We start from the raw sequence: 27,653 nt of genomic DNA, 5'->3' as shown, positions 1-27,653 counted from the left end.
AATGGTCTGTCGTATTGACCCCATATGCAAATTTCCACAGTGACATATCAAATACTCGACACGACTTATCTTTTGGTAATTTTACATGAGTAAAAAAGAGAGTAAAAATGATTTTCCATAAAGGTCAACGAGGCAGGGCATACATGCCCGTGAATATTAAGAGTATATCTTTATCAATAAATGCTTTTCAGAACACCTCCACGCACACAGAGGGCCTCATGGGCACATACAAACATACGCATGATAATGAAAACAAGAATTTAGCACATGCGCAATGCCGTTAACATACAAAGCATGTATCAGGCATATATGTTTACTTATTAAGTTAGTGTTACTTAATAATTCGATACTACCAGGAAATCCTGACAATTCAAACTAGTTGTTTGATTTAGATTCAAATTTGTAGTCGGGAAAAAGTACGGAATGGTCCTTCAATGTCGATACCATAAACTTTCTGTCGTCTGGAGATATTTTTGCAAATATCCGTCCGTCACGTGTCCAGAAATAATTCATCTTTTGTTCGTGTCTAAGTTTATTGAGTTCGTTCACTACAGTTTGGCGTTTTTTATGGGGGCTTCAACGATCATGATTTGGTGGTTGTTACTTTTCGGTTTCTTTTTTACGCCGGGAATACTGCTCATGCTCATCTAAGATATCAGCATGCTCGTTACGGCTGGTCTGAAGCTGGTTAATTTTGTCATGTCACACCTAAATCTCATTTTCGTTGAGTATGATTTGTCTTTAAATGGTAGAGAGTTTGTCGTTTACTACTGTATCGACCTTTTTGTTCGCACATTTTCCAATTAAATTGTCAGTTTTGACAATGTCGGTTAGCGCTTTTTCTAACTTGGGCTGGACCTCAGCGGTCAGAATTTGGGTTAAAATAGAAGCCACCAGCTTACTAACTGGCTCTACTAAAACTTGTATGAGGTTGTTAAAAATTCAGGGTCTAAAGTGTTCATAACTTTGGGATTAACAAAAGTGTAAAAATCTGAAGAAAAAAAAAAGTCTGGAAATATCAAAATGAAGCAGATTTAACACCTCCGATTTTCACTACGACATCACTTGACACGGACAGCACCGTCCAGTACAGATTGTCACCAATGATGCCGGATCGTATCCTTGGCTAATCCGGTGTCCGCTCCCTGGATGTGTGACCGGGGCAGAACAGTGCACACTATATAAATAAAACAATACACACATATATTAAAAACTTGCTTCTTAGATATTGCTTGTCTACTAAATTGACCACGCCCGAAATATAAATGTACAGAGACTTTAAAAATATTAACTTTACTAATAAACAAAAATATTACGTTGATTATATATATTATTCAATAGACACTTAAATGAATTACACTTATATTGTATACACGGGTACGTACGTTTACTGTTTTTGGCTTTAGTGCCCGCTACATCTCTCGATCTCTATGCTGGGTAGGTATACATTTGTATTGGTATAGCTTTCCTCGCTCTGGCCGCTCTGCTTAAAGTGAGCATTACGCCAGGTAAACTAACCAACATTCAATTCAATTCAATTCAGGTTTATTCCGGTATTTAAGTATACATATTTGGAGAGTGATCTCTCATGACAAGCATACAGAACACAGAAAGTAACATATACATGTATGTATACGATCGAATATTGCTGAAGAGCAGAGTGCTGAAAAGCTGTAGCAAACAACCCGTCTCGAACATGACTTCGACGACTGTGACTGACCAGAAGAGTTGAGAGTCACGTCACTTAGGCCTGGAGTTCAACTTACTTTCTCCCACACTTCACAGGTACATTCCCGTTTTTGGTAGGGAAAATATTAACCTGTTTTGATCTGCCTCGATCAAGACAGCTGGCACGCGCTATTACGTCACAGACAACGCAGTTCTTTCATCATGACCTGTGAACCTGTGCACTTTTATCAAAACCGATTACATCATTACTTGTGCACACACGTATTGGACAATTACAGAACAGTCAACAATAAACAAAATCTTAGGATGTCGTCTCTTCTCTCAATGACCAATCGCTCAAATGAAACCGTACAAACGGACCTGGGACGACACACTGGGTCTAGTGCACCAACCTCACATCGGCCGATGTCAAACGAACAGTCAACAAACATTACACATGTGACTATAGCGCACAACAGCATGTCCTTGTGCGAACCTGAAAGCGTTCTTAAATCCAATGAATGTGAACTCCCGAGTATATTCCAAGGAACAACAATCATTGGAGGAACATTTAACATTACTATCAACAATTCCATTTAATGTATTAAATATCTGAATGTTATTATATCTGCTATTTTTTTTATTTACGTTTTGGATTTTTTTTACACACAATTAATGCGCCATTGCTGATAGCACGGTGCATTGGGGTTAAAAATACAACTTCGCAGTGGAGTACGGGGGGGGGGATGTGTGATGTAGACAGAGATATCTCAACCCTCAGGATGCGATATTTGTTTTAGGTTTACCTAAACCTTAAAAAAAGTATCACCCTCTGGTTGAGATATCTCTGTCGACATCGCACAGGAGTGATATATTATATTAATCTAGGTCATTGTGCGACCTTTATTTTGTCACTTAGTTGTACACTGTAATACCTTACCCTAATCTCAATAAATAGTTCGCAGGAATAGATATTTACATATATGTACCTATTATAAATTATATTTCAAGAAATTAAAATCCATATTTGAAATTTCTTTCACTTGACAAATCGTTGACATTTCTTCCAGCTTCAGCATCTTTCTTTACTCTTCAATCTCCCGATATGTTAAAATTTCTGTGTTATTGTTTGCACACACATAGCATCAACGATGCAGTCTGTGTAAGTTCTGCCTGTTGCCTCTGGTAGCCGAGGGGTTTATTGTTTTAATTTTAACATTAGATATATCCTATTATATTTCTATTTTGTTTATATGTAATGTAAGTGTTCTGTGTTTTTCCGTGTATTTTTTTCTGTGTCTTGATAAAAGAGCAAATCGCTCCAAAAAAATACAACCTTATATTGTCTTCATTGTTAGAAGGCTTGCTTGTCCAATACACAATGTTTATAATGTATTGTAGATGGTCCTGGTACTGTTACCCTGTCCCCATCGGCCATTTACTACACCAAAACTGAGGGGGACACGTTACCGGACATCACCTGTACAGCTGAGTGTAGACCTGACTGTACCTTTGTCTGGACAAAACCTGACAACAGCAACTTTACTGCCTCAGATGTGTTGTCACTGGGACAACTGGACAGATCAGAACACGGGACGTACATATGTACGGCTAGGAATGTTGCCGGGGAGTTAACTACACGTGTATTTGTTTCTGTGATGTGTAAGTTATATCAGCATTTAATATTGTTTAGTCAAAGAAAATAATATAAGAGATACGCTATTCAAGGAAGGCTTCTTGATTTGTTTTGGTTTATGGGATTAACTTAAGTTTATATTTGAGGGAAACTGCATTGTAAAGACGTATACAAGCGTTATTCGCGTTATTTTGAATGTGTGTGGTTTTTTTTTTTAAATAACGTTGATAATGAGTATATGTGTCCCACAATCATCAGATGTTAGGCTATTCAAATCACCCTCCGTTCGCAGTCCGTTGTCTGTCCGTCATTCCGTCTGTCATTCCGTCCGTTCAACAATTCTTGTTAGCGCTATTTCTCAGAGAGTACTGAAAGGTTCCCCATGATCCCTAGTTATGCATATCGTGTTTTGGGACTGAAACCAAAATGGCCGACAGGCAGCAATATTTAATTTGAAAGTTAACGTTTGTTAGCGCTACGATCGCTCAATCGAAAGTATCATACCTTACGAGGGCGAGCTATACTGTTGCTTCGAGTCAGCTACATTAATAGATCAAGGGCACTGTGAGAGCTCGTTAGATGGCTCTATGAAGTTATAGGGACCACCGAATGGTCAGGGTAACTCAAGGTTAGAAAGAGGAGTTCTATAGATTGTACAATATAGGTACATATAGTGCTGCCGAGCTAACATTGTAGCGAGACATATGCCGTACTGAGCTATCCGAGCTATCACCAGAGAACATGAAGGGTGGTCGAGAAGTGAGAGGTCAGCGAGCGTTTGACCGCGTGTTTGCATATAAGCACGTTCTGAGCGATCAGTGGAAGGAACGCTAATGTAGATTAGTAATAGGTTTTTTATTGTTCTATACATAGGCTTTTTGCAGTTACTGTTACATTAACAATGCTTTGTATGTATCCCCTGTATATATTTATTAGTACAAAACGTACATGATCACAAGTAGTGATTGCTCGGACCAGGGCAATATTGTAGAGCTAGATTAACTTATATGTATATATTTGCATCTATACTAGAATATTGAACCACCCCGTTGAGGTAAGTATAATCGCCGGAATATCTAGTGTGACTGGTACAAAACAGGGGAAACGTTACATAATGAATTTTCCAAAAAAATGATATTGTTACAGAACAGTTCAGTTTAGGTTTCAAAATGTCAAAAAGCAATATGATTTGTTCTATTTAGATTAACAGCGAACACCTATAACAGGTAGAGAGGGCCATCTGTGTGTGGACAAAATTGACCATGAAGAATGAGATTGGATTATATCCGCAAAATGATTAAATAGGACAAAAGCAAAGACTTCTCGTACAATATGTATGGTGATTATTTTATTATTTTAGACGGTCCATCAGCTGCGGGTTTGTCACCACCAGCTACATCCTACACTTTAACAGAAAGACAAACTATCTCTACCGTCACGTGTTCGTCTGACTGTTACCCAGTCTGTACCTACAGATGGACAAAGAATGGACAGTCCCACACAACAGGGTCAGGTCTTCATCTAAACAATATACAACGTGGTCAGACGGGCGAATACAGGTGTACGGCCAGTAACGAATACGGGAGTCAGACATCTAGTGAGGTCACCGTCATCGTCAACTGTATGTATATTTACTGGTGTTGATTATCTGAAAATGTTTTGTCTGCTAAATAACCGAATTACTCGGTAGTGAAGCCGATGTAAAACACTCAAACAAACAAATAACTTCCGGCTAAATATCGTCTGAGTTCGATCCAAATTACTCAGTAGTGAAGCGGACGTATAACCATCCATCCTAACAAACAAACACAGTCTTGGTATAAAATAGTTGAGACGCAGCGGGTTTCATACCACATTATATTATTATAGGTAAAAGCAGCTACCTATTTCTTTTAAAATAATTCGATATGCATTTTACAGTTGACTTGTAATCCCTTCTAATTGCCAATTTTCACAATGCCGACACTTAATAATTTAAAAGGTTGGTAGTTTTATCTACATTTAAATATTAAAACAGGATTAATTACGTACAATTTCCTGCCGATCCATTTATCAATCAACAACATTTTGTGTCAAAACAAATAAGTGACTTCCGGATTTTTTTCTCTTCAATGTAAACCAGAAAATATCACCGAATTATCAGAGGGTATTTCCCCATTTAATCTGTCTACCATGTAACAAATTACCGGTATTTATTTCATAAAAAATGTTCCATATATTTTTTATCAACCGAGACAGCCATAAAAACGTAGATCAGAGAATAAATTTAGATAATTTTTTGTAATTTCATTTTGTATCATTTAAATTGACTCAATATTGCTTAAACGGTGAGTATATATCGTTGTCCAAAATTCCAAGTTTTAGGGAAATTCAAGTAAGCTGTTCATATGTTGAAATGTCATGGCTGTCAAATTAAACAGTTTAATTATAATATTCAATTATAGACTTTAGCTGAGGTCGATACCTGACCCGAGGTTAAAAGGCTACAACTGTTTTAAAATTTCAAAACAGTAATGTAAGAAATCTTTCCCCAAGACAATATCGGTTTTATCGTTGAACACGTGATGCACTTCTTACCAATCACTTGTACAAAAGTGATAAGATATGTTATCATAATTATATGATGACATTCGTATATTCCGTGATGCGACATTGTCATAATATACATTATATTATGCCATTTTCCCGTTATATGATGTAATTTGGTAATCATAAAATCAACTTTATGTGATGCCATTACACCATTATATTTACAGTCAACATTGATCATCACCCAACACTTCTTAATGCGTTTTTTTTTACCCGCAATCGATTTCTATCTAACTAGTCAGAAACAATTAAAAAATAGCGTTGTTGAAATCCAAAGCGAGCTGTTCTCTACAACGTTTACGAGCAAAAAAGCCATTTTTCGGTAACGGTATTATTTTTCACGGCGACTGTCGACTTGATCCTAACAACAGACTGAAATCTATTCAGTTTACTGGAATTATCAACTCATAACCTTAACAAAGTAGAAAACTATTATTTAAGTACTATAACAGAACGTCGGTATATGATGGCATAGGATGTTAACTTTCGTAATGTAGAAAACACGCATTTCATGATTTTTTTGTGAATGCACGTGGTGCACAAGACAACCCATTCCAGAGACAAGTGAACTGGTATAATTGATCATCGCAGTAAAATGTCATAAAGTATCTATCTCGTTCAGCCACCGAGATCGAATATTAAGCGTCTTTTAAATCTACTGAGGTAAAGAAACAATCTGCCCTCATCAATACGATGGCCGGTTTTAAAGTATCCATTTTAAAATGGTGATGTTCGACAAACTCGTTTAGAGAGCTTAACTGTAGGATGATACGGACCGTCCCATCTTTTTCATGCGAGGAAAAATGTTTGAGATGTATACACCATCGTTGTGTACGGTTGGTTCAATAATGTGCTTCGCGATAAGCTTGGGTATTTCTTTGACAATGAGTTATCTCTTTTTGAGGGGAAAGTTTAAAGGCCTCGGGGCCCTCCACTGATTTGGAAACTATTTAAAAGCAATCGAATAACCGTTCACACTATTCAATATCCATATATTATGCCAGTTATTTAAGAATGAGGCTGTTTTCCCAGAGCGAAACTAATTTGCATGTGTATTCTTGAGATACAAATTAGAAGGTAGGTGGCTTACCTTCTACAAATCTAGTCCTTTGTTTGCTTTGGTAAGTAAGGCGCTGCACGGTATTGACCCCTGTGATTTGAATGTTGGTATCCCCGTATACTTCCATTTGGTTGTAGCCTTGGTTGCAGCCTTTCCCAAACCCGGAGTTACTCTGACCTTGGTAGGTGTATGGCTTGCCCCTGGGTGATGGTGATGTGTATTGGTTGGCATGTCCTACTGTTTTTGGCCAGGGTCCTCGTGTCATGCATATCTTTGATTTGTTTGGGTAGGTTGTCCCCAAACAGCTGTGTCGTGACAGCATTCCCCGGTAGACACAACTTGTGGTATCGTCTGTCCAGGAAGTATTTGAAGTTGTCCTTCCTTTTTTTGAGTTGTGACAGCTCTGTAAATGCCCACGCCTGAATCTTTAACGCGTCCATGAGTTGAATTGCGTTTTCATTTACAGCAGGTATCGTGTTACCTCCCTTGGAGGCTTTAATGAGACTGGCTGTCACCTCAAGAATCGTTATGGTAGTTTTTACCATCATCGATTGAACTTTTTGTACCGATTTGGTTTTGGTTTTTGCCTCTGTCCAAACCTCGATGTTAACTTTGGGTGTTGTCAAATTAGGACAATTACCCGGTCTATTATACTTCGCCTTGGTGTCACTAAGCCAGTTAGCACCGATCATATCTCTAAAAGCACCGATGCAGGAACTGACCAGTTTGTCATTTATCTGGGGGTGTCCTCAATACCAGAACAGCCAACGTCTGTCTGTTTTGCCGTTCCATCGATTGCGTCTCGATGTGTGACGGTCAAGAGTACTTCAAATTTTGCATGTAATTTCACTGAATAGTGCAATTTGTTTATGCTCACAAGCGTCTGGACTTACGATTGTAACAGTAGTTCAATGCTCGTCGCATCACTGCGTTCTTTTTCTGGTGAAGTTTGAGCATTGCTTGAATGTAGCCATGATGATGACGGTTTAAATATCAGAACACCCGTAGGAAAAATGGAGAAAATGTTAGGATAGTTCTTCGGTCAGAGGTCATGTCCTCCACACATGTTTCCCACACAACGTGTTATCATGTGTACAGTGGCTCTCCGGCCTACACGTTGTGGCAACCAGGCCATCATTGGCACAAAGTTGTGTAAAAACTCAAGAGTTCACAAGTTCATGGAATGAAAATAGTATTTCCAAAATACGTCTGTATATACTCACTACGTATGTCCTGTAGATTGTTCATGTAAAAGCTCCACAAACGATGTATAACTGTTGTTGTCCTCATATAATTTGCACGTACGTCCACTCGCTTCGAAAAATATACTATGTACTGACCACTAGCACGACTGTGTCATCTCACGTGGTCACTAAGTAAACATATATGGAAGTGTGAAATGTTAATGAGAAACAATAATTTGAACAGGACAAATCTTTGTTGGGGGTAATTACAGCCCGATACAGGCCGGGAAGGCTGGTAGTAATATTGGAACGCGTTTTCTCTCCATTTATTATCCATTGAAGCCGTATATTTTACAGACAACGAAATGACGTAAAATCTTTACATTAGTCGACTTATGGATGCTTGAAAAAAAATATCGCAATCATGATCTGGACAAGGGCCAAAGTTTGCTCCTTGCAAAAGCTATGACCGTCCGACTTTCACTAGTGTAGTTTTCATAACAAACGACAGTTCTTCTTTAAGCTTTACACATAAAGAAAACAAAACTGAACAGATATAAATATAAATTTAAGAGCCACACATGTGTTATAATTTGAATGAGACATATTGCACGATTGATATTTACAGCATTACCAGGTCCATGATGGCAGAGCTCCAGCTGCAGTATATCCTAACTTAATTAACTTAATTACCCTTGACGTATCTCCAATGGAGCGAAAGTGTACATTAATCTTTGCAAGTAAATCATAAGAACTAATGTGTTTGTATTAAAGACGGTCCTGATACTGTTACCCTGTCCCCACCTGACACTACCTACACCAGGACTGAGGGTGACACGTTTCAGGACATCACCTGTACAGCTGACTGTAGACCTGGCTGTACCTTTGTCTGGACCAAACCTGACAACACCAACTTTACTGCCTCAGCTGTGTTGTCTCTTGAACAACTGGACAGGTCAGAACACGGGCCATACAGATGCACTGCTGGGAATGTTATTGGAACGTCAATGACGACAACAACTGTTACCGTGCAGTGTAAGTACGCTTGATGTCTTTTGATGTGTGCGCAATAAAAAAAGCTTTTGATATCATCAAACTGTTCGTCCGTCCGTCTGTAAGCTTGCTTACATAATCCTGTAACAGCTTCTAGTTTTCGACCAAATCCTTTGCTTTTTGTGTTTTCTGAGCAGATCTGGTATGTTAATGTCACATGAGCAAAAGGCTCAAGTGACCTATTTCGATCACTTTTCACCGTCGTCTGTAAATTGGGGCCCCAAAGGAGATAATTATCAATATTTAAAAAATCTTCTTCTCCAGACACTCTACTACATACAGTTTTGCTGCATGGATGGAAAGATCATCCGGGGCTTTATTTGAATTGTAGATTTCAGTACTCTTAGGCCATCCGTTCTTCTTTGGGCAGGGAATAAACTTTTCTACATGTTATTCATCAACTACTTGTTTATTGACAATAATATGAGAAAACTGCCCATTTCAATATCATAACAAAAAATATCGATAACGAGCCAATCGAACGCACGCCATATGCTTTGAAACATTTCTATACGTATCGGCGATGACTACCTTCATCTTCATTTGTATTGACAACGGCAGAGGACAACAAACCATGGAGCGAGCATCCGTCAGATCCACAAAAAACGACAAAGACATGCTAGCGGTTATTATGCATGCTATTTCTAGATATAAAGTGTTAAGCGAGTTAAGCCAATGATATATTATATTACTCAATGGCCAATTATGAACTACAAGATTCTGCCCTTTTCCCTGTTAAGTGGTCACATACCTCAGGAGGTCCCATTAATATCAATGTAATGCCGCCCCAGAAAAAAAGTAAAGAACTGTCAGTCCATGTCTAATTCAAAGGGAAGAAATCAACTGAAAAATATTTTGATATTATTGTTATCAATTTTGATATCTTAATCAGTTGGTTTTCGTTATTTTAAGATTATTGCCAATACTGTACAAGTACTTACTTAATAAAAGTGTCATTAATAAGCTTATTTCATATTGACCCTTGGTCTGTCATATAGACCCTCGGCATGCGCCTTGGGCCCATATGAAGGACATTGGCCTTATAACTGGGCCAATATGGAACTAGAAATTGTTGGCTAACAATTTGACGGGCTTTTCACAGTTAGGACTGCTTTTGTCTCTCATCACAAACCTATTTTTCAACCTCAATGTCTTTTCCCTCTGTGATGAAAACGATAATATAAACAATAGTACTGAAAGTAAACTTTGTTTTTCGTTTAGTATGAATCAAAGCACTGAAAGCCCTCATACACAATTAAAAACCCCGAGAGAAAAAATGGATTTTCACTGTAAAAAATATCATTCGAAGTTTGTCATGGTCGTTCATTTAAATCGCATTAGGCCTTTCATTTATGAATGCTCCTTGCCAAATAGCATGTACCTATGGCTCTTCATTATGTGGGAGAGGTTGCTTTATACTGAACAAAAAAAGAAACGCACAAAGTCCCCCCCCCCCCCCCCCCCCCTGCAGTACACCTTAGCTGTCATTAGGAAATAATGGAATATTTGGTCAGGTATTATACCTAGAACGATCTCCCTTCTCAACAATCTACCCTAAAATCAGCCAAGCGTGACGATGTCATTGTGTGGCTTTGTGAGCTTCTTTAGTCCAAATCACGCGGCGTGATCAAGCCAAGCCGGAGTTTTTCAAACAAATAATCTCAACGGATATATTAAGCTCAGCCACTTTAATTTTCCGCGTTGGCATTTTGATTTCGCCATTGACTGAGATGCCATACTTAACGCAAATTCAGAGGGGTAGAGCAATTGCGATGTTGATGGATAGTCATAGCCAAACTGCTGTCGCACGGCAGTTTGGTGTTGGCCCGTGTACAATTAACCGTCTCTGTACACGTTTTCGTGCTACTGAGTTAGTTCCGATCGTCCTAGGAGCGGTAGTTTGAGTGTAACGACCGCACGACAAGACAGGGCGATTCGATTGTCGCACAACAGATTCAAGACTGCTGTAGAGACTGCGTCGCATACCTTAGGTACTCATGGCAGACCCATTGGTCCTCAAACTACCAAGAACCGCTTGCGTGCCGAGAGAATCATTGCACGCCGACCTTATATCGGGCCACCTCTGATACCACGGAGGCGGCAAGTGAGTCTTGACTGGATGCGCAGACATGGCCCGAATAGGTTTGGGATTTGTCGATGGAGGCGAGTGATGTTCACCGACGAGTCTAGATTCTGTCTGTATCGCTCAGACGGAAGAAAAAGGGTATATCGCAGACGCGGTGAGCGTTTCGCCGACGCATGAGTGGTTGAACGCGATAGATTCGGTGGGGCTTCTGTAATGGTTTGGGGTGGCATCTCCCATGGAGTAAAATCCCCCTTAGTTGTCCTGGATCAAGACTTCAATGTGGTTTGATACAGAGACCAGAACCTCCAACCACATGTCCTTCCACTTCTCAGACGTCATAACCTGATTTTCCAGCAAGCCAATGCTCGACCGCATGCTGCCAGAGTCTGTCGTGATTTTTCTCACGGCAAACAACGTTCAGCCTCTGGAATGGCCCCCATATAGCTCCGACATGTCTCCCATTGAGCATGTCTGGGATGAAGTGTCATTTTGTTTTTCGCGAGTATCCCACTTTGAGTAACTACTGATGACACGAGTGACGTCACACAGACTTTTCTTCTACAGTATTGTAAAGAGTAGACTTGTCCCTTCATATTGATATAACATTTTGTACAAATTTCCCAAAATATCATAGGCTATTGATAGCATGATTTAATTGTGCGTTTCTTTTTTTGTTCAGTATAGTGTTTTGAAAAGTTTGACCCTTGTGACCTTGATAGTAAACCTTTTGTTCAAGCTTGGTAGCCAGTCACCTTGACATGTTACAGATCAAATATATATACTCTAGACCTTATATAAATTTAAAAGAAGTTTTTAAAGCTGTGCCCTTGGAATAGCACATTCGAAATGTGTCCCCTATTGAACACCAACGTTGACCTTTGACAAAAAAAAATTCAAAGAAAATATTGAGCATATGCGTCCTTTACATAATATGGTATCAATGTCTGAAACAATTTTCGAAATATTTTGGTTTAATGAAGTTTCAACTTGTTTTATACATTTGACCTCTTTGACTAAGGAGTTCATCAACGTCAACTATTTTCTAAAACCTGATAATCAAACATCTAAGCAACCTACATATTAAATAGCAAGACTCTAGACCTCGTAGAACGTGAAAAGAAAATTTTTAAAGCTAGTAATTCAAAATAGTGTAGTTGAAATTTGACCCCTACCAAAAGCCTGATATTGACCTCTGAGACAAAAATATTTCCTGAGAAAAGTATGTGAATTTACACCCTCAACACGATAGTAAAATATCATGTATATGTCTCAAACCTTTTTTTAACATTTGACCCCTGTGACCTTGACTGTTGATCAAGGTTAACCGATATATTTAGCCTGAACGCTCAACATATCAGCATCTGTAATATCAAATATCAAGACTCTAGATCGTGTAGTACTTAAGAAGATTTATAAAGTTGGTTATTCAAAAATGGTGCATTTAAACTTTGACTTGTACCGAAAACCGAAAGTTCACCTTTGACCAAAAATATTTTCCTGGGAAAAACCTTTGTTTTGTTGGATTACAAAACATATCCAAAGATGAACATAATACCTTTTCGCATTAATGAGTTATTTTAATCAAGGTAAACCGGATATGACGTCATGGTAGCAATTTGTTTTCTCAATGAAGTCAAAATGTTACCAAATTAGGAAGGATATCTGGGAAAAAATCTGTATACTATGTTTAAATTAATTTACCATCATAAAAAATAGGTTTTAGCATGTTATCTACAGTTTTAAATGTTCAAAGGAAAGTTTCAAAACATGAATGCATCATATTCAGAAGGATTTAGTTCCCTATCGACTACAAAAGATATAAAAAAAAACATGAAAAATGAAAAAGTTGAAAAATGTGTGACCTTTTACCAAACAGCGAGGATTTTTATTTTGACCTTTTTTGTATTAACATGTAATGAGAACAAGTTAGCCCCGAAGAATGTCTACGCATGATATAATCGAATGAATGCTGAGTTATGGCCGTTTTTAGATTTTGACCCGTGACGTAATGGCGGTCATATTGAAATGTTTACTTACTTAAAAAAAAGTGATATGCACACCTTTATACCTTGACCTACAATATACATGAAAGACAATTAACACATCTGCCACGAATCAAAACATAAGCTACATTTAAAAAAAACATGGCAGAAGAATAATATTAATAAGAATAAGAATCATAACAATAACAAAAGTGAAAAGCCCTGATACGCTGATTAATTACCCTATATAATATACGGAATTTACACTTTTGGCTATATTTTGTACATTTTTGGTAGGTAATTAATCAAACTTGGTGATAATCATTCTTAGAGGTAGAGGGTTAATTAAAATTGTAAAATTGAGATGCCTGCCCTAATCCCAGGGGCCGGATTTTTTCTATGATCTCTAAATCACGTAATAAATTCTAAACCATAAATTGAGTAATGATTCAGCTCCAATTCAGATCAAAGTCGATTTACTTGTTTTTCAGCCGTCAAACTGGATAAAAGGTCTATATAGCCAATTTTTCGAATTGAAATCAAAATTGTATTGCAGTGTATAATTACATAATTATTTATTCTACATTTCAGTTCCTCCTGCAATAAAAAAAAATATTTTCTTGTTAGTATGTATATTACACCATTTGCATAATTATGTAATAGATATATTGTAAATTTGTGTGAAGTTTTGATGGTTAGCTGTAATGAACGTATCTGGTCGTATGTTTTACCTTATTCCTATATCTAATCAAATTAAAATATTGAAAATTGTCAAAAAACAGACACTAAAAATAAACTTTTTTTTCCCCAGATGGGCCAGGAGACAGCATAACGTTCGAACCGATGCAAGATGTAGCAGAGAGAGTTGAAAACCAGACCGTCCCAAACATAAAATGCTTTGTTGACTGTAGACCGCCATGTATGTATAGCTGGTCCAAATCAGGTAAAGTTCGTCCAAATCCACTGTCTCTGTCGAAGGTCACGAGGAACAACGCTGGAATATACACGTGTACAGCTCACAACACCATCAGCCGAGGAACAAAAAGCTGGCAACTAATCGTCAATTGTAAGCATGTATTATGGAAATTGGGTCTCATTTAAGAATATATCTTATTTACTCGATGTGCAAAAGCTGATGGAGGCTCACCAATACCCGTATGTGTTCCATTAGGAGCATCAATTATTTTCTTGTTATCTTTCATACAAACCTCAATACAAATGATTTCTTAGATAAATGGGTAGGGTTATTAATATTTTCAGGGCAACACATATTGTTTAAATGTTGATATCAAAATCTGGTATATAACAGGGGACAGGTTTATTAAAGGTCTCATTTTTATATCATATTAAGTGTACTTTTTTCCAATAAATGACTTATTTTATGATGTCATACGTATCCTCATTTCCCGAATTCCATGTTTTGTCCGTTTTCTCTGTATAACAAATCGTTTCTTTGTCGTTTTAATCCTTTTTGAAAAACAAAATATTTTGACAAATATTAAGATCACTTTGAAATGTTTTCAAACAGTTAGCAGCCTTTTCTTGAACCATTATAATTCAAATCTTAACCTATTTGTATATGTTAGTTTAACATTTTCCATTAATGGGAAGGCAAGTTACTTCGTACTTTTGAGAGCAAGAACATCATTTCAGCAGAGTCTTGTACATCAGTGTAAAAAGCATGACCATACAAATTGAAGTAATGCTTTAAAAATGTGGTTTGAAGATGCAGTGAGTCCAATGAAACTTATACTTTATACATGTACTTGAACATCCACACAGTGTTGAGAGATATACACAAGTGTCTAAGCATCACTAACATATATGTATCCCATGTGTTGTTATTGCAATTGACTTGTTGTTTAACAGTTTTTATTACACATTACATGTTTTGGAAACGAAATTATCTTAATACCCCAAACCTTCTCCTTCACTAAGCAAATCAACTACGAGTATCATGATCAATGGATTGTCCTCCAAGCCCCCTAGCATGACGTACCGATGGAAACTAATTTTCTGTTTCGGTATTACATTGAAAGCAGCACTTTATTTTACAAGTCCCAAAGAGCTTTTTCTACATGCAGAAACAATGATATAAATATGTTAACAAATAACTACTGTAAACATCGATATTTCCCTGCTTTGTAAATACATATAAAAATGATCATGATCATTTCGTACATAAAGGCCCTATGTCGTCATGGCTCAGACTGTTATAGCCATTTTCTATATAACATAGTCACTTCTTAAATAATGTGTGATACAGTAAATTTGTAATTTGCTTATATTAACAATAACAAGTATAAACGTATAGCGACATGAATGATTAATACATCTGTTCGCATATATTGCAAAAATTCTTAAATGTTTATCATGCAATGCGTTATAATCATAACAGAGAAAAACAAACACAAGTATAGTTAAACTGTCACTATACATACTTCTCTACGCTACAATGTGCCACTAATCACAAAATATCTTCCTACATTTTCGTCCTGTTTTATAAAATAAATATTAACAAAGGATCTTGTCAATCAGGTCTGTTTCTTCCTCTTGAAATGAATGATATATTTGTTTCTATGATCTCGATATCACGTAACACAGTATAAACCAAAAATTGAGTAATTGATTCAGCTCCTATTCAGATTAAAGTCGATTTATTGGTTTCGTCAGACGTTAAACTGGATAAAATTATGTGTAGTCATGCAATCGTAGCAGCAGTGCTCAGGCAATGTATTCGTACACAGCAAATAACAGTTGCAGTTACGCTCTCATAAATTAATCTTCTCATAGAAGGGATAAGGAGTGTTGCCACACCAAATGAAAATATAGGGATGTGTCTTTTGTTTGATTTGCGATAATATTTAGTAATTTCAGTTTGTATTATCTAAATGGGTTCAATATTGCATAAACTGTGAGTACATATTTTTGTCCAAATTTCCATGATTTGGGAATTTCAAGTGAGGTTTTCATATTTTTTGGATTGGAAGAAAATGGCCGCCATAGTAAACATTTAATTATATGATTTATTATCATCATCATATGATATGTTATCATCATTATATGACGACATTTGTAATTAAGTGATATCACATGATTTTGATATCATCAAATCAACTTTATGCGACGGCATTACACCATTATATTTGTAGTCGACACTGATAATCACTCAACACTCAATTATCATCTTTTCATTTTTTTATCTTCACACATAATCAATTTATAGCTAACTAGTCGGAAACGAAATGTAACAGGAAAGAGAAAAGGTTGCCTCCACCAGGGATCGAACCCTCGATCTCCAGGTTCCTAGTCGGACGCTCTACCACTGAGCTAAAGGGAAATTCTATCTAGCTGGAAGCTACATTGTATAAGGCGACCGTAATCCTATTTACAATTAAAACCTGCCACATTTTTCGGCAACAGTATTCATGTTCAAGGCGCATGCCGACTTGTTCCTAATAACAGACAGAAAGCTATTCAATTTAGTTTAATCTGTCCAAGTAAATCATAAGAAATAATGTGTTTGTATTACAGACGGTCCCGGTACTGTAACCCTGTTCCCAGCGGCCACTACCTACATCAGGACTGAAGGGAACACGTTACCGGACATCACCTGTAAAGCTGAGTGTAGACCTGACTGTACCTTTGTCTGGACAAAACCTGACAACACCAACTTTACTGCCTCAGCTGTTTTGTCTCTTGAACACCTGGACAGGTCAGAACAAGGGTCATACAGATGTACTGCTGGGAATGCTGTTGGAGCGTCAATGACAACAACAACTGTTACCGTACAGTGTAAGTACGCTTGATGTCTTGTGATGTTTTTTTATATCATCACACTGTCCGTCCTTCCGTCTGCTAACCTGCTTACATAATCCTGTAATAAGTACCAGTTTTTGACCGAATCCTTTGGGTTTTTTTTAAGGTCACCTTTTCATCCGTCATCGTGCGCGGTGCGTCGTATGAAAATTGTTAAGATTTTTGGCTTCCTCGAGAGAATCGACTATTGTCAAATTTGGTCAGAATCTTCCTTGTACAAATTGGATTCCTGTTTCAACCCAAGGGGCCAGGGCGGGCCCCAAAGGGACAAAATTACAAATATTTAAAAAATCTTCTCCAGACACTGTACTTCAGTCAATTTCTATGGATGTTTAAATTGTAGATTTCAGTACCCTCGGGCCATTCGTTCTTCCTTGTGAAGGGGGTAAACTTTTCTATATGTTAATACTATATTAATCAACTGTTACCGATACATTTACGGTGATTAGTAGCGCGCCGGCATGTTCACGGTACATTTACGGCGATTAGTAGCACGTCACTGGGTGACGTAGGCTAAGTACTATTATGGGATGGAGAGCATGGCGTGAAGTGTAAACATGAGGTGCCGGACAGGGAATGAACTGTTAGTATGGTGTACAGGTTCAGCTTCCTGCATCAGTTGACGCACAAGTTGTCTGTACCTAAATGGCACACACTGTAGGTAATATATGATTACGATGTGAACTCGGGTAAGCCTATTGAACCAAACTTATTGTCGGGATTTGAATTGTTGGCATTGGCTGAATGTTGTTGGCAGCTGACAGCGTATGGCTACTACTGTACCTAAACTGTGAAATCCCGCAATCAGTGTGCAATTTTTGTATCCTATTAATATCTACGGAGACAGGGAACTGTCAAATACATTTTTGCTATTTAGCGTTACAAACCTTGTGCGTTATTGTATAATATTGGCGACTCCCAATGTCCACTACAACTACTTGTATATTGACAATTATATGAGAAAAAATATCATAACAAAACCTAACCAAAATGGGATAATTGGGCCACTATTAACGATAACGAGCCAATCGACCGCACGCAATATGATTTGGAACACTGATCGGCGATGACTACCTTCATCCTCATTTGTATTGACAACGGCAGAATACAACAAACCATGGAGCGAACATCCGTCAGATCCACAAAAAACGACAAAGACATGCTAGCGGTTATTATGCATGGCATTACTAGATACGAAGTGTTAAGCGAGTTAAGCCAAACATTGCTTAATGGTATATTAGTAGTTTATACTCAATGGCCAATTATGAACTACAAGGTTCTGCCCTTTTCCCTGTTAAGTGGTCACATACCTCAGGAGGTACCATAAATATCAATGTAATACCGCCCAGAAAAAAAGGAAAGAACTGTCAGTCCATGTCTAATTCAAAGGGAAGAAATCAACTGAAAAATATTTTGATATTATTGTTATCAATCTTGTTAATCTTAATCAGTTGATTTGTTATTTTAAGATTATTGCCAATAGTGTACAAGTACTTACTTAATAAAAGTGTCATTAATAAGCTTATTTCATGTTGACCATTTATTAGGCTTTGGTCTGTCATATAAACCCTCGGCCAGCGCCTTGGGCCCATATGAAGGACATTGGCCTTATAAATGGGCCAACATGGAACTAGAACTTGTTGGCTAACAATTTGACGGGCTTTTCACAGTTAGGACTGCTTTTGTCTCTCATCACAAACCTATTTTTCAACCTCAATGTCTTTTCCCTCTGTGATGAAAACGATAATATAAACAATAGTACTGGAAGTAAACTTTGTTTTTCGTTTAGTATAAATCAAAGCACTGGAAGCCCTCATACACAATTAAAAACCCCGAGAGAAAAAATGGATTTTCACTGTAAAAATATCATTCGAAGTTTGTCAAGGTCGTTCATTTAAATCGCATTAGGCCTTTCATTTATGAATGCTCCTTGCCAAATAGCATGTACCTATGCCTCTTCCTTATTTGGGAGAGGTTGCTTTATACTGAACAAAAAAAGAAACGCACAAAGTCCCCCCCCCCCCCCCAACCCTGCCTGCAGTACACCTTAGCTGTCATCAGGAAATAATGGAATATTTGGTCAGGTATTATATCTAGAACGATTCAAACAAATAATCTCAACGGATACTCTAAGTTCAGCCACATTATTTCCACGTTGGCATTTTGATTTCGCAATTGACTGAGATGCCACACTTAACGCAAATTCAGTGGGGTAGAGTAATTGCGATGTTGATGGATAGTCATAGCCAAACTGCTGTCGCACGGCAGTTTGGTGTTGGCCCGTGTACAATTAACCGTGTCTGTACACGTTTCCGTGCTACTGGGTTAGTTTCCGATCGTCCAATGAGCGGTCATCCGCGTGTAACGACCGCACGACAAGACAGGGCGATTCGATTGTCGCACAACAGATTCAAGACTGATGTAGAGACTGCGTCGCATACCTTAGGTACTCATGGCAGACTCATTAGTCCTCAAACTACCAGGAACCGCTTGCGTGCCGAGAAAATCATTGCACGCCGACCTTATATCGGGCCACCTCTGACACCACGGAGGCGGCAAGTGTGTCTTGACTGGATGCGCAGACATGGCCCGAATAGGTTTGGGATGTGTCGATGGAGGCGTGTGATGTTCACCGACGAGTCTAGATTCTGTCTGTATCGCTCAGACGGAAGAGAAAGGGTATATCGCAGACGCGGTGAGCGTTTCGCAGACGCATGTGTGGTTGAACGCGATAGATTCGGTGGGGCTTCTGTAATGGTTTGGGGTGGCATCTCCATTGGAGTAAAATCCCCCTTAGTTGTCCTGGATCAAAACCTCAATGTCGTTCGATACAGAGACCAGATCCGCCAACCACATGTCCTTCCACTTCTCAGACGTCATAACCTAATTTTCCAGCAAGACAATGCTCGACCGCATGTTGCCAGAGTCTGTCGTGATTTTCTCACGGCAAACAACGTTCAGCCTCTGGAATGGCCCCCATATAGCCCCGACATGTCTCCCATTGAGCATGTGTGGGATGAGCTGGACAGGCGTATTAGGAAACGCCCCCCCCCCCCCCCAAACTAACCGCGCCCAATTGATCGCAGCGTTACACAAGAATGGAACAACATTCCCTTAAGGCGAATAAATGTTCTCATGAATTCAATGCATAGGAGATTCCGTGCAGGGATTCGTGCAAGGGGTGTCCACACCAGGTACTGAAGTGTCATTTTGTTTTTCGCGAGTATCCCACTTTGAGTAGCTACTGATGACACGAGTGACGTCACACAGACTTTTTTTCTACAGTATTGTAAAGAGTAGACTTGTCCCTTCATATTGATATACAATTTTGTACAAATTTCCCAAAATATCATAGGCTATTGATAGCATGATTTAATTGTGCGTTTCTTTTTTTGTTCAGTATAGTGTTTTGAAAAGTTTGACCCTTGTGACCTTGTTAGTAAACCATTTTTTCAAGCTTGATAGTCAGTCACCTTGACATGTTACAGATCAAATATATATACTCTAGACCTTATATAAATTTCAAAGAAGTTTTTAAAGCTGTGCCCTTGGAATAGCACATTCGAAATTTGACCCCTATTGAACACCAAAGTTGACCTTTGATAAAAAAATGTTTTCAAAGAAAATATTGAGCATATGCGTCCTTTACATAATATAGTATCAATGTCTGAAACAATTTTCGAAATATTTTGGTTTAATGAAGTTTCAACTTGACCTCTTTGACTAAGGGAGTTCATCAACGTCAACTATTTTCTAAAACATGATAATCAAACATCTAAGCAACTTACCTATTAAATAGCAAGACTCTAGACCTCGTAGAACGTGAAAAGAAAATGTTTAAAGCTAGTAACCCAAAATAGTGTAGTTGAAATTTGACCCCTACCAAAAGTCGGATATTGACCTCTGAGACAAAAATATTTCCTGAGAAAAGTATGTGAATTTACACCCTCAACACGATAGTAAAATATCATGTATATGTCTCAAACGTTTTTTTAACATTTGACCCCTGTGACCTTGACTGTTGACCAAGGTTAACCGATATATTTAGCCTGAACGCTAAACATATCAGCATCGGTTATATCAAATATCAAGACTCTAGATCTTGTAGTACTTCAGAAGGTTTATAAAGTGTGTTACCCAATATGGTGCATTTAAACTTTGACTTGTACCGAAAACCGAAAGTTCACCTTTGACCAAAAATATTTTCCTGGGAAAAACCTTTGTTTTGTTGGATTACAAAACATATCCAAAGATGAACTTAATACCTTTTCGCATTAATGAGTTATTTTGATTAAGGTAAAACGGATATGACGTCATGGTAGCCATATTTTTTTTCAATGAAGTCAAAATGTTACCAAATTAGGAAGGATATCTGGGAAAAAAAATCTGTATACTATGTTTAAATCAATTTACCATCATAAGAAATAGGTTTTAGCATGTTGTCTACAGTTTTAAATGATCAAAGGAAAGTTTCAAAACATGAACGCATCAAATTCAGAAGGATGTATTTCCCTATCGACTACAAAAGATTTTAAAAAAAAGTTGAAAATTGGTGACCTTTTACCAAACAGCGAGGATTTTTTATTTTGACCTGTTTTGTATTAACTTGTAATGAAAACAAGTTAGCCCCGAAGAATGTCTACACATGATATTATCGCATGAATGCTGAATTATGGCCGTGTTTAGATTTTGACCCGTGACGTAATGGCGGCCATATTGAAATGTTTACTTACTTAAAAAAATTGATATGCACACCTTTATACCTTGACCTTCAATATACATGAAAGACAATGAAGACATCTTCTACGAATCAAAACATTGTCTGCATATAACAAACATGGCAGAATAATAATATTAATAAGAATAAGAATCATAACAATAACAACTGAAAAGCCCTGATACGCTGATTAAATACCCTATATAACATACGAAATTCACACTTTTGGGTATATTTTGTACATTTTTGGTAGGTAATTAATCAAACTTGGTGATAATCATTCTTAGAGGTAGATGGTCAATTAAAATTGTAAAATTGAGATGCCTGCCCTGACCCCAGGGGCCCGGCTGGGCCCCGAAGGGAAGTTTAACCCATAATAAAAAATCTTCTCTAGAGTCAAGTTCTCTTCATGGAAGGTGAGATCATCAGTGGCTTAATTGTAATTGTAAATTCGGGAACTCACGGACAATTCGTTCGCCCTTGGGATGATATTAAGTTAACAAAAGTTTTTTTTTTATTGAGAAATCACACTTTTGGGTATATTTTGTCCATGTTCAGTAGGAGGTTATGCAAACTTGGTGAAAATGGTCATTGAAGGACGAGGATTTCCAAATGTAAAATGAAGATTCCTTCCCCAACTCGAGAGGCCTATCAAATCAACTACGAGTGTCATGAGCAATGTATTGTCATCCAAGCCCCCAGGCATTTCGTACCTATGGAAACTAATATGCTCTTTCGGTAATAAATTGAAGGCATCACTTTATTTTACAAGTCCCCAAAAGCTTTGTTCTACATGCAGAAACAATAAAATAAATATGTTACAAATGCTTAAGCTACTGTAAACATCAGATATTTCCCTGCATTTATATTTTGCTTATATTAACAATAAAAAGTAAGAATGATAGCGACTATTATCAGCTGAAACTACAAGAATGATTAATACATCTGTTCGCATATTATAAAGTTTCTTAAATGTTTCTCATGTAATGTGTTATAACTAGGATAGAGAAAATCAAAACACAAGTATAGTTTAACTGTCACTGAACATACTTCCCTACGACACAATGTGTCACTAATCACAAGCAATCTTCCTACATTTTCTTTTTTTTATAAAATAGATATGAACACATGATTTTGTCAATCAGGTCTGTTTCTTCCTTTTGAAGTTAATCATTTATTTTGTTTCTATGATCTCTAAATCACGTAATAAATTCTAAACCAGAAATTGAGTATTGATTCAGCTCCAATTCAGATTAAAGTCGATTTACTTGATTCGTCAGCCGTCAAACTGGATAAAAGGTCTATGTAGCCAAATTTTCGAATTTAAATCAAAACCTTATTGTTATGCAAAGTTACATAATTAGTTATTCTACATTTTAGTTCCTCCTGCAATAGACAGCCTTGGGTACAATCAAGGAGACGCTGATGTGATGGAACATGGATCCAAGACGCTCATTTGTAAGGTGGAGAGTGTCCCATCGTCTACAATAACATGGTACTACAAAAACAATGACACGCAACTGTTAACCATCACAGATGTACTGGAGAGTAGCTTCACGCTGACTTCTGCTGGCTGTTTTGACACAGGACTGTACACCTGTTCTGCACGGAACAGTGTCTCTAACACATCGGTTACCAAGGACATAAGGATCAACGTTTTGTGTATGTTCTATTTTCTTTACTGATTCGAAAACCACGAAATTTATATCTGACCGCATTGTTGACGCCACAAATGATCATTAATCTTTAGTCATTACTAATATATATATATTCGTACCAAGAATACCCCATGTCGACATCCTGCTTGAAATAAATAAGTAACCGATACATGCACATGATACAAACGAAGATTTTTAGATTATTTTTTTCGAAATATAGCGGCACATCTATTTTAATTGATTCAATCAAGTTTTTTAATAAAATGAATTGTCTTTTTTGAAACAGAAAAATTGCTAATCTTTCCGTCGCCTGCTGCTTCTCGTCTCCAGATGGAGAAGCATAAGACGACCTAAACTCTAAGTCATGAAGATATATCATATTCGCGAACAAAGAACCAAAATCAGTACAATAGTCAAAGGTTGATAAAGTCGCTGAAACCACGTCGCCAGGTTAATATTGTAATCTGAAGTAAGTTGAAAACTCAATGAACTTATATTATCCATTTAAAACCGTATCTCTCGACAAGGTGTCAATGCCCACCAGTGCTCATGTATGGTGACGTGACGCTGACGTGAACCCTGAAATATGTTTTTCGCTATGTAGCTAATCACGTTAGTAGAAACAACGTAATCAAGATTTGTGCAGAACGAAAACAACTCAAACTTAAATTAAATGTCCTGGTGTTAAATTTGTTGAAACGCTTATTGTGAATTCACTTGAATGATGGTAACGTCGGTAAAACACGTTGTCATGTAAATGACGTATGCCAAGGTAAGCTGTAATGTTAACAACGTCGTTAAAGAAAACGTAATGTAAAGATGTCCGTAAAATTAATAACGTAAAAAACACGCCGCCAGCTGATTACAAAGAACCTTGTTAGCTTGTTACGCACTCTATTGTAAGTCCGCTCCATTACGTCGACTGAACCCGACCGCCAGCTTGAAAATATAATTAAGATTAACTAACACGGTCTGTTACTTCAATGAAAAAACAGCGTTAGCTTCATAACGTAATTGACGGTAAAGAAAACAGTGAATACAAGGAAGCAGGGATTTATATTTTTGTCCACACTTTTAGAAAATAAACATAATGTCAGAATATTATCCATTTGATCAATATATAAATACAAAGTTATACGCTTTTTATATGGAAAAGAAATTCAAAGTCCTCAATAGAAAAAAACCCAATATAATCACTCACGACAAGTTGAGGTCTGGGTTGCTTTACGGATTTGTTTGTCAAGATTTTCGCAAAAATAAGAATAAAAATAAATGGTTGTCTATATCAACTCATACCCGCATTCACCGTATACCACTATACTATCTTAAAGACAATGGTTAACGTTTTCATCATATTTGTGTGTATGTTAGTAGGTGTGCGGTGGTGTGCTTGTCTGTATATATATATGTGTGTGTGTGTGTGTGCATGTTTGTGATACTAAATAGTAGAGCAATAAATGTTCTTATTTTTTTTAATGGCATCCAAATCAGGTTCGCCGCGCCTTGATCCAAGAGTGTTCACAGTCCGAAAACTGGGTTTGGCCACTCATGATCATCTAACTATGAATGCCATGTTTCTTTCGAACCCGAAACCGTCATCGTTCACATGGACTTTCCAAAACTCTTCACATACTTCTTTTACTGAGCTAAACAACGGGACAGACAACTTTGTTATACATAATACACATTTTACATCAAACCTGTCAGCTTTGTCAGTGGGGACACGTGCGAACATACAGGAGGCCTGGTTTGGATTATATAATGTAACGGCCACAAACAGTGAGGGCAACGGGACACTCACTTTCACAGTTGCTGCTAAAGGTAAAGTAATAATTTTAGCACAAAACTGTCATTTTGAGTATGTTCCTGTCACTTTGCCTTGTTTTCCTCTGGTTGTGTTGATAGTGTATATAAGACCATATCTTGTGTAGACGTAGTTTGGGATAATGAAGATCACTCATATTTATTTTAAAATATCTTTTTTGAAATATGCTTTAAACATGCGGTATCAATTTAATCAACACATGTTAATTGGCATTGTGAAGGGAGTCCTGACGGATAGACCTTTTGTCTTTTGATAAAATATGTATTTGCATAATCCAATCCTGATTATGATCTCTCGCACATGGCAAACACTTAGAAAATAGGTCAGGTTATGTAGTTCCTACGTTGTGCGAAGCTCAGTACTTCCTTCCGTTTTTGAAATTCTTTTTATCATTCGCATGTACTGCCATACATGTTACTAAACAGTCATTTGCCCATGAAGAAAAAATATGTCAGGAACATGGAAGTAAGGAAACTTTAATTATTTTCAATTCCCCTGATCATCAAACTGAAACTCGTTTAAATAGACAGTGTTGTCAAATTATAGCTTTTTATAGGTTCATTAACGTTTATGCGTTAGTTATCTTTATGTTCGTCTCTTACGAACTATAAATGCAACATATCATGAGCCTTTTTTCAAGTGCGCTTACATATAAATGTGAACGTTTGTTTTCCCACCATAACTAGGTCACTTTTACTGATTTTTGAATAATTCACATTTTCATGTAAAGTGTTTACTCCATGGTTGTCTAATCATCACGTGTAAATATATTAAGTGGTGATGTTTTGTAGATGACACTTTTTACTGAACATTGTAATCCTAAATAGATAGGAAGTTTAATTCAAAATATGAAAAGAAAAAATATTCCATTTAAATATTTGCTTAAACCACCTCCGATATAATATTTGTTCACCCCCAGGAAAACCAAATCCCCCGTATGAAGGTAGAGCTGTGTGTCCAAATACAGATCGTGTCATCTTAAGCTGGAGATCGGCATTCAACGGGGGAGCTGACCAGACATTCGCTGTTGGAAGAAGGGAAAGTGAAAAGGACAACTTTGTTATTGAACAAACCCTCGAAAAATTGCAGGACCCGGGGCAGCACCGAATCATCAATATAACGGTATCTGACCTTACACCTGGCACACAGCATTTTTTCACAGTGTATGCTGTGAATGTTTTTGGGAACTCGACATTTATAAAGGACGTAAGCTGCGCTACGAAAGGTGATTACGAGCAGTTTCGCTTCAATATACTTCATTATCAGTGAATAAAAAGCAGCCTTAAAGAAATACTATGTTACTTTTTCATCATTTTTATTCATTGGATTTGTATTGTTTAACACACTTGATATAATGTTTGACATGCATTGTGTTTTACTTATTTCACTTACATTTTATTCTATATTTTTAATCAGTTGCAGAATCCTCCTCTGAGAACTCTCTTTTAATAGCGATACTTGGCGGAGTGGGTGGATCTGTGGTTGCTATCATTGTTTTAGCTGTTATAGTTGTAATCATTATAACGAAGAGAAGGTCATCTGGAAAACACACAAGAGGTAAAATCCAGTTGATGATATCTTTACATGTGTCATCGATCTGAACCTTCCTTTGTCATTTACCACCCGTCGTTAAATACATTTCTACACTCACAACTTTAGGCCTGTAACTTGCCTAAAGTAAGGGCTGTCGTATTTTTTTTAAATACTTCACTTTTAACCATTCGATATAAGACATGGAAAGCATGGAATGGTGACACAAGTAAAGATGTAAGAACCTAAAAATGTATGAGAGTTAGTTAGTGATAAAGAAGTTATGGTGGATTTTGTTACGATGATTCGACCTGTTTTCACCTGTCTGAAACAAATGGTAAATAGATAGTCATGTGAAACTGACATTGTGACATCACAGTCATCACAAGTGGGACCCGTCCAAGAAGAGTTATACACAGTTATGTCATTATGGCTACACTATATAACAATAGTTACATTTTATTACTTCAGTTGCACTTTATCAAGATAGTTATATTTAATCCACACAGTTGTATTTATACTCACAGTTTTTGCTAAATTCATCAGAGTTACATGTTAGCATCATAGTTACACTATATTAACATACATGTACACATATTACTAGCTTATATTAGTGATTCTTTGATGGCATAAACATATTCTTCATTTATTGGTTTTATAGTTCTAAGATAAGTTTATATATTATATAATAATATTTCTGTAAATATTGCAAAGGCAGAGGTGACAATAATGTTCTTGTTTTAGTATTTCACTACACTTTAAACATTCAAAATTGTATACTTTATAGTTATTGTTAAGGAGTAAAATGAATTGTTTTGGTCATCTTCATAATCCCCAAGTAATATT

The 27,653-nt window shown here is 37.1% G+C and overlaps 1 protein-coding gene across 1 annotated transcript in view; it reads left to right on the top strand.

Moving 5' to 3' along the window:
* Window positions 1–3,069: 3,069 nt before the first annotated feature.
* The window catches only part of LOC110458767 (hemicentin-2-like), a gene marked incomplete at its 5' end in the record, with an annotated part of 38,061 nt that continues 13,477 nt past the window's right edge, over window positions 3,070–27,653 (top strand). The window contains 9 exons of the mRNA XM_021510670.1: window positions 3,070–3,330; window positions 4,665–4,925; window positions 8,912–9,172; window positions 14,070–14,324; window positions 16,793–17,053; window positions 23,175–23,456; window positions 24,944–25,273; window positions 26,197–26,502; window positions 26,694–26,834. Coding sequence (XP_021366345.1) covers window positions 3,070–3,330; window positions 4,665–4,925; window positions 8,912–9,172; window positions 14,070–14,324; window positions 16,793–17,053; window positions 23,175–23,456; window positions 24,944–25,273; window positions 26,197–26,502; window positions 26,694–26,834 — 2,358 coding nt within the window. The remainder of the gene's footprint in view (window positions 3,331–4,664; window positions 4,926–8,911; window positions 9,173–14,069; window positions 14,325–16,792; window positions 17,054–23,174; window positions 23,457–24,943; window positions 25,274–26,196; window positions 26,503–26,693; window positions 26,835–27,653) is intronic.

This window comes from Mizuhopecten yessoensis, unplaced genomic scaffold, assembly GCF_002113885.1.
Source record: "Mizuhopecten yessoensis strain PY_sf001 unplaced genomic scaffold, ASM211388v2 scaffold9757, whole genome shotgun sequence".
Taxonomy (NCBI): Eukaryota; Metazoa; Mollusca; class Bivalvia; order Pectinida; family Pectinidae; genus Mizuhopecten; species Mizuhopecten yessoensis.
The sequence above is the reverse complement of the archived record's forward strand: the minus strand, read 5'-3'. Positions and strand labels throughout refer to the sequence as shown.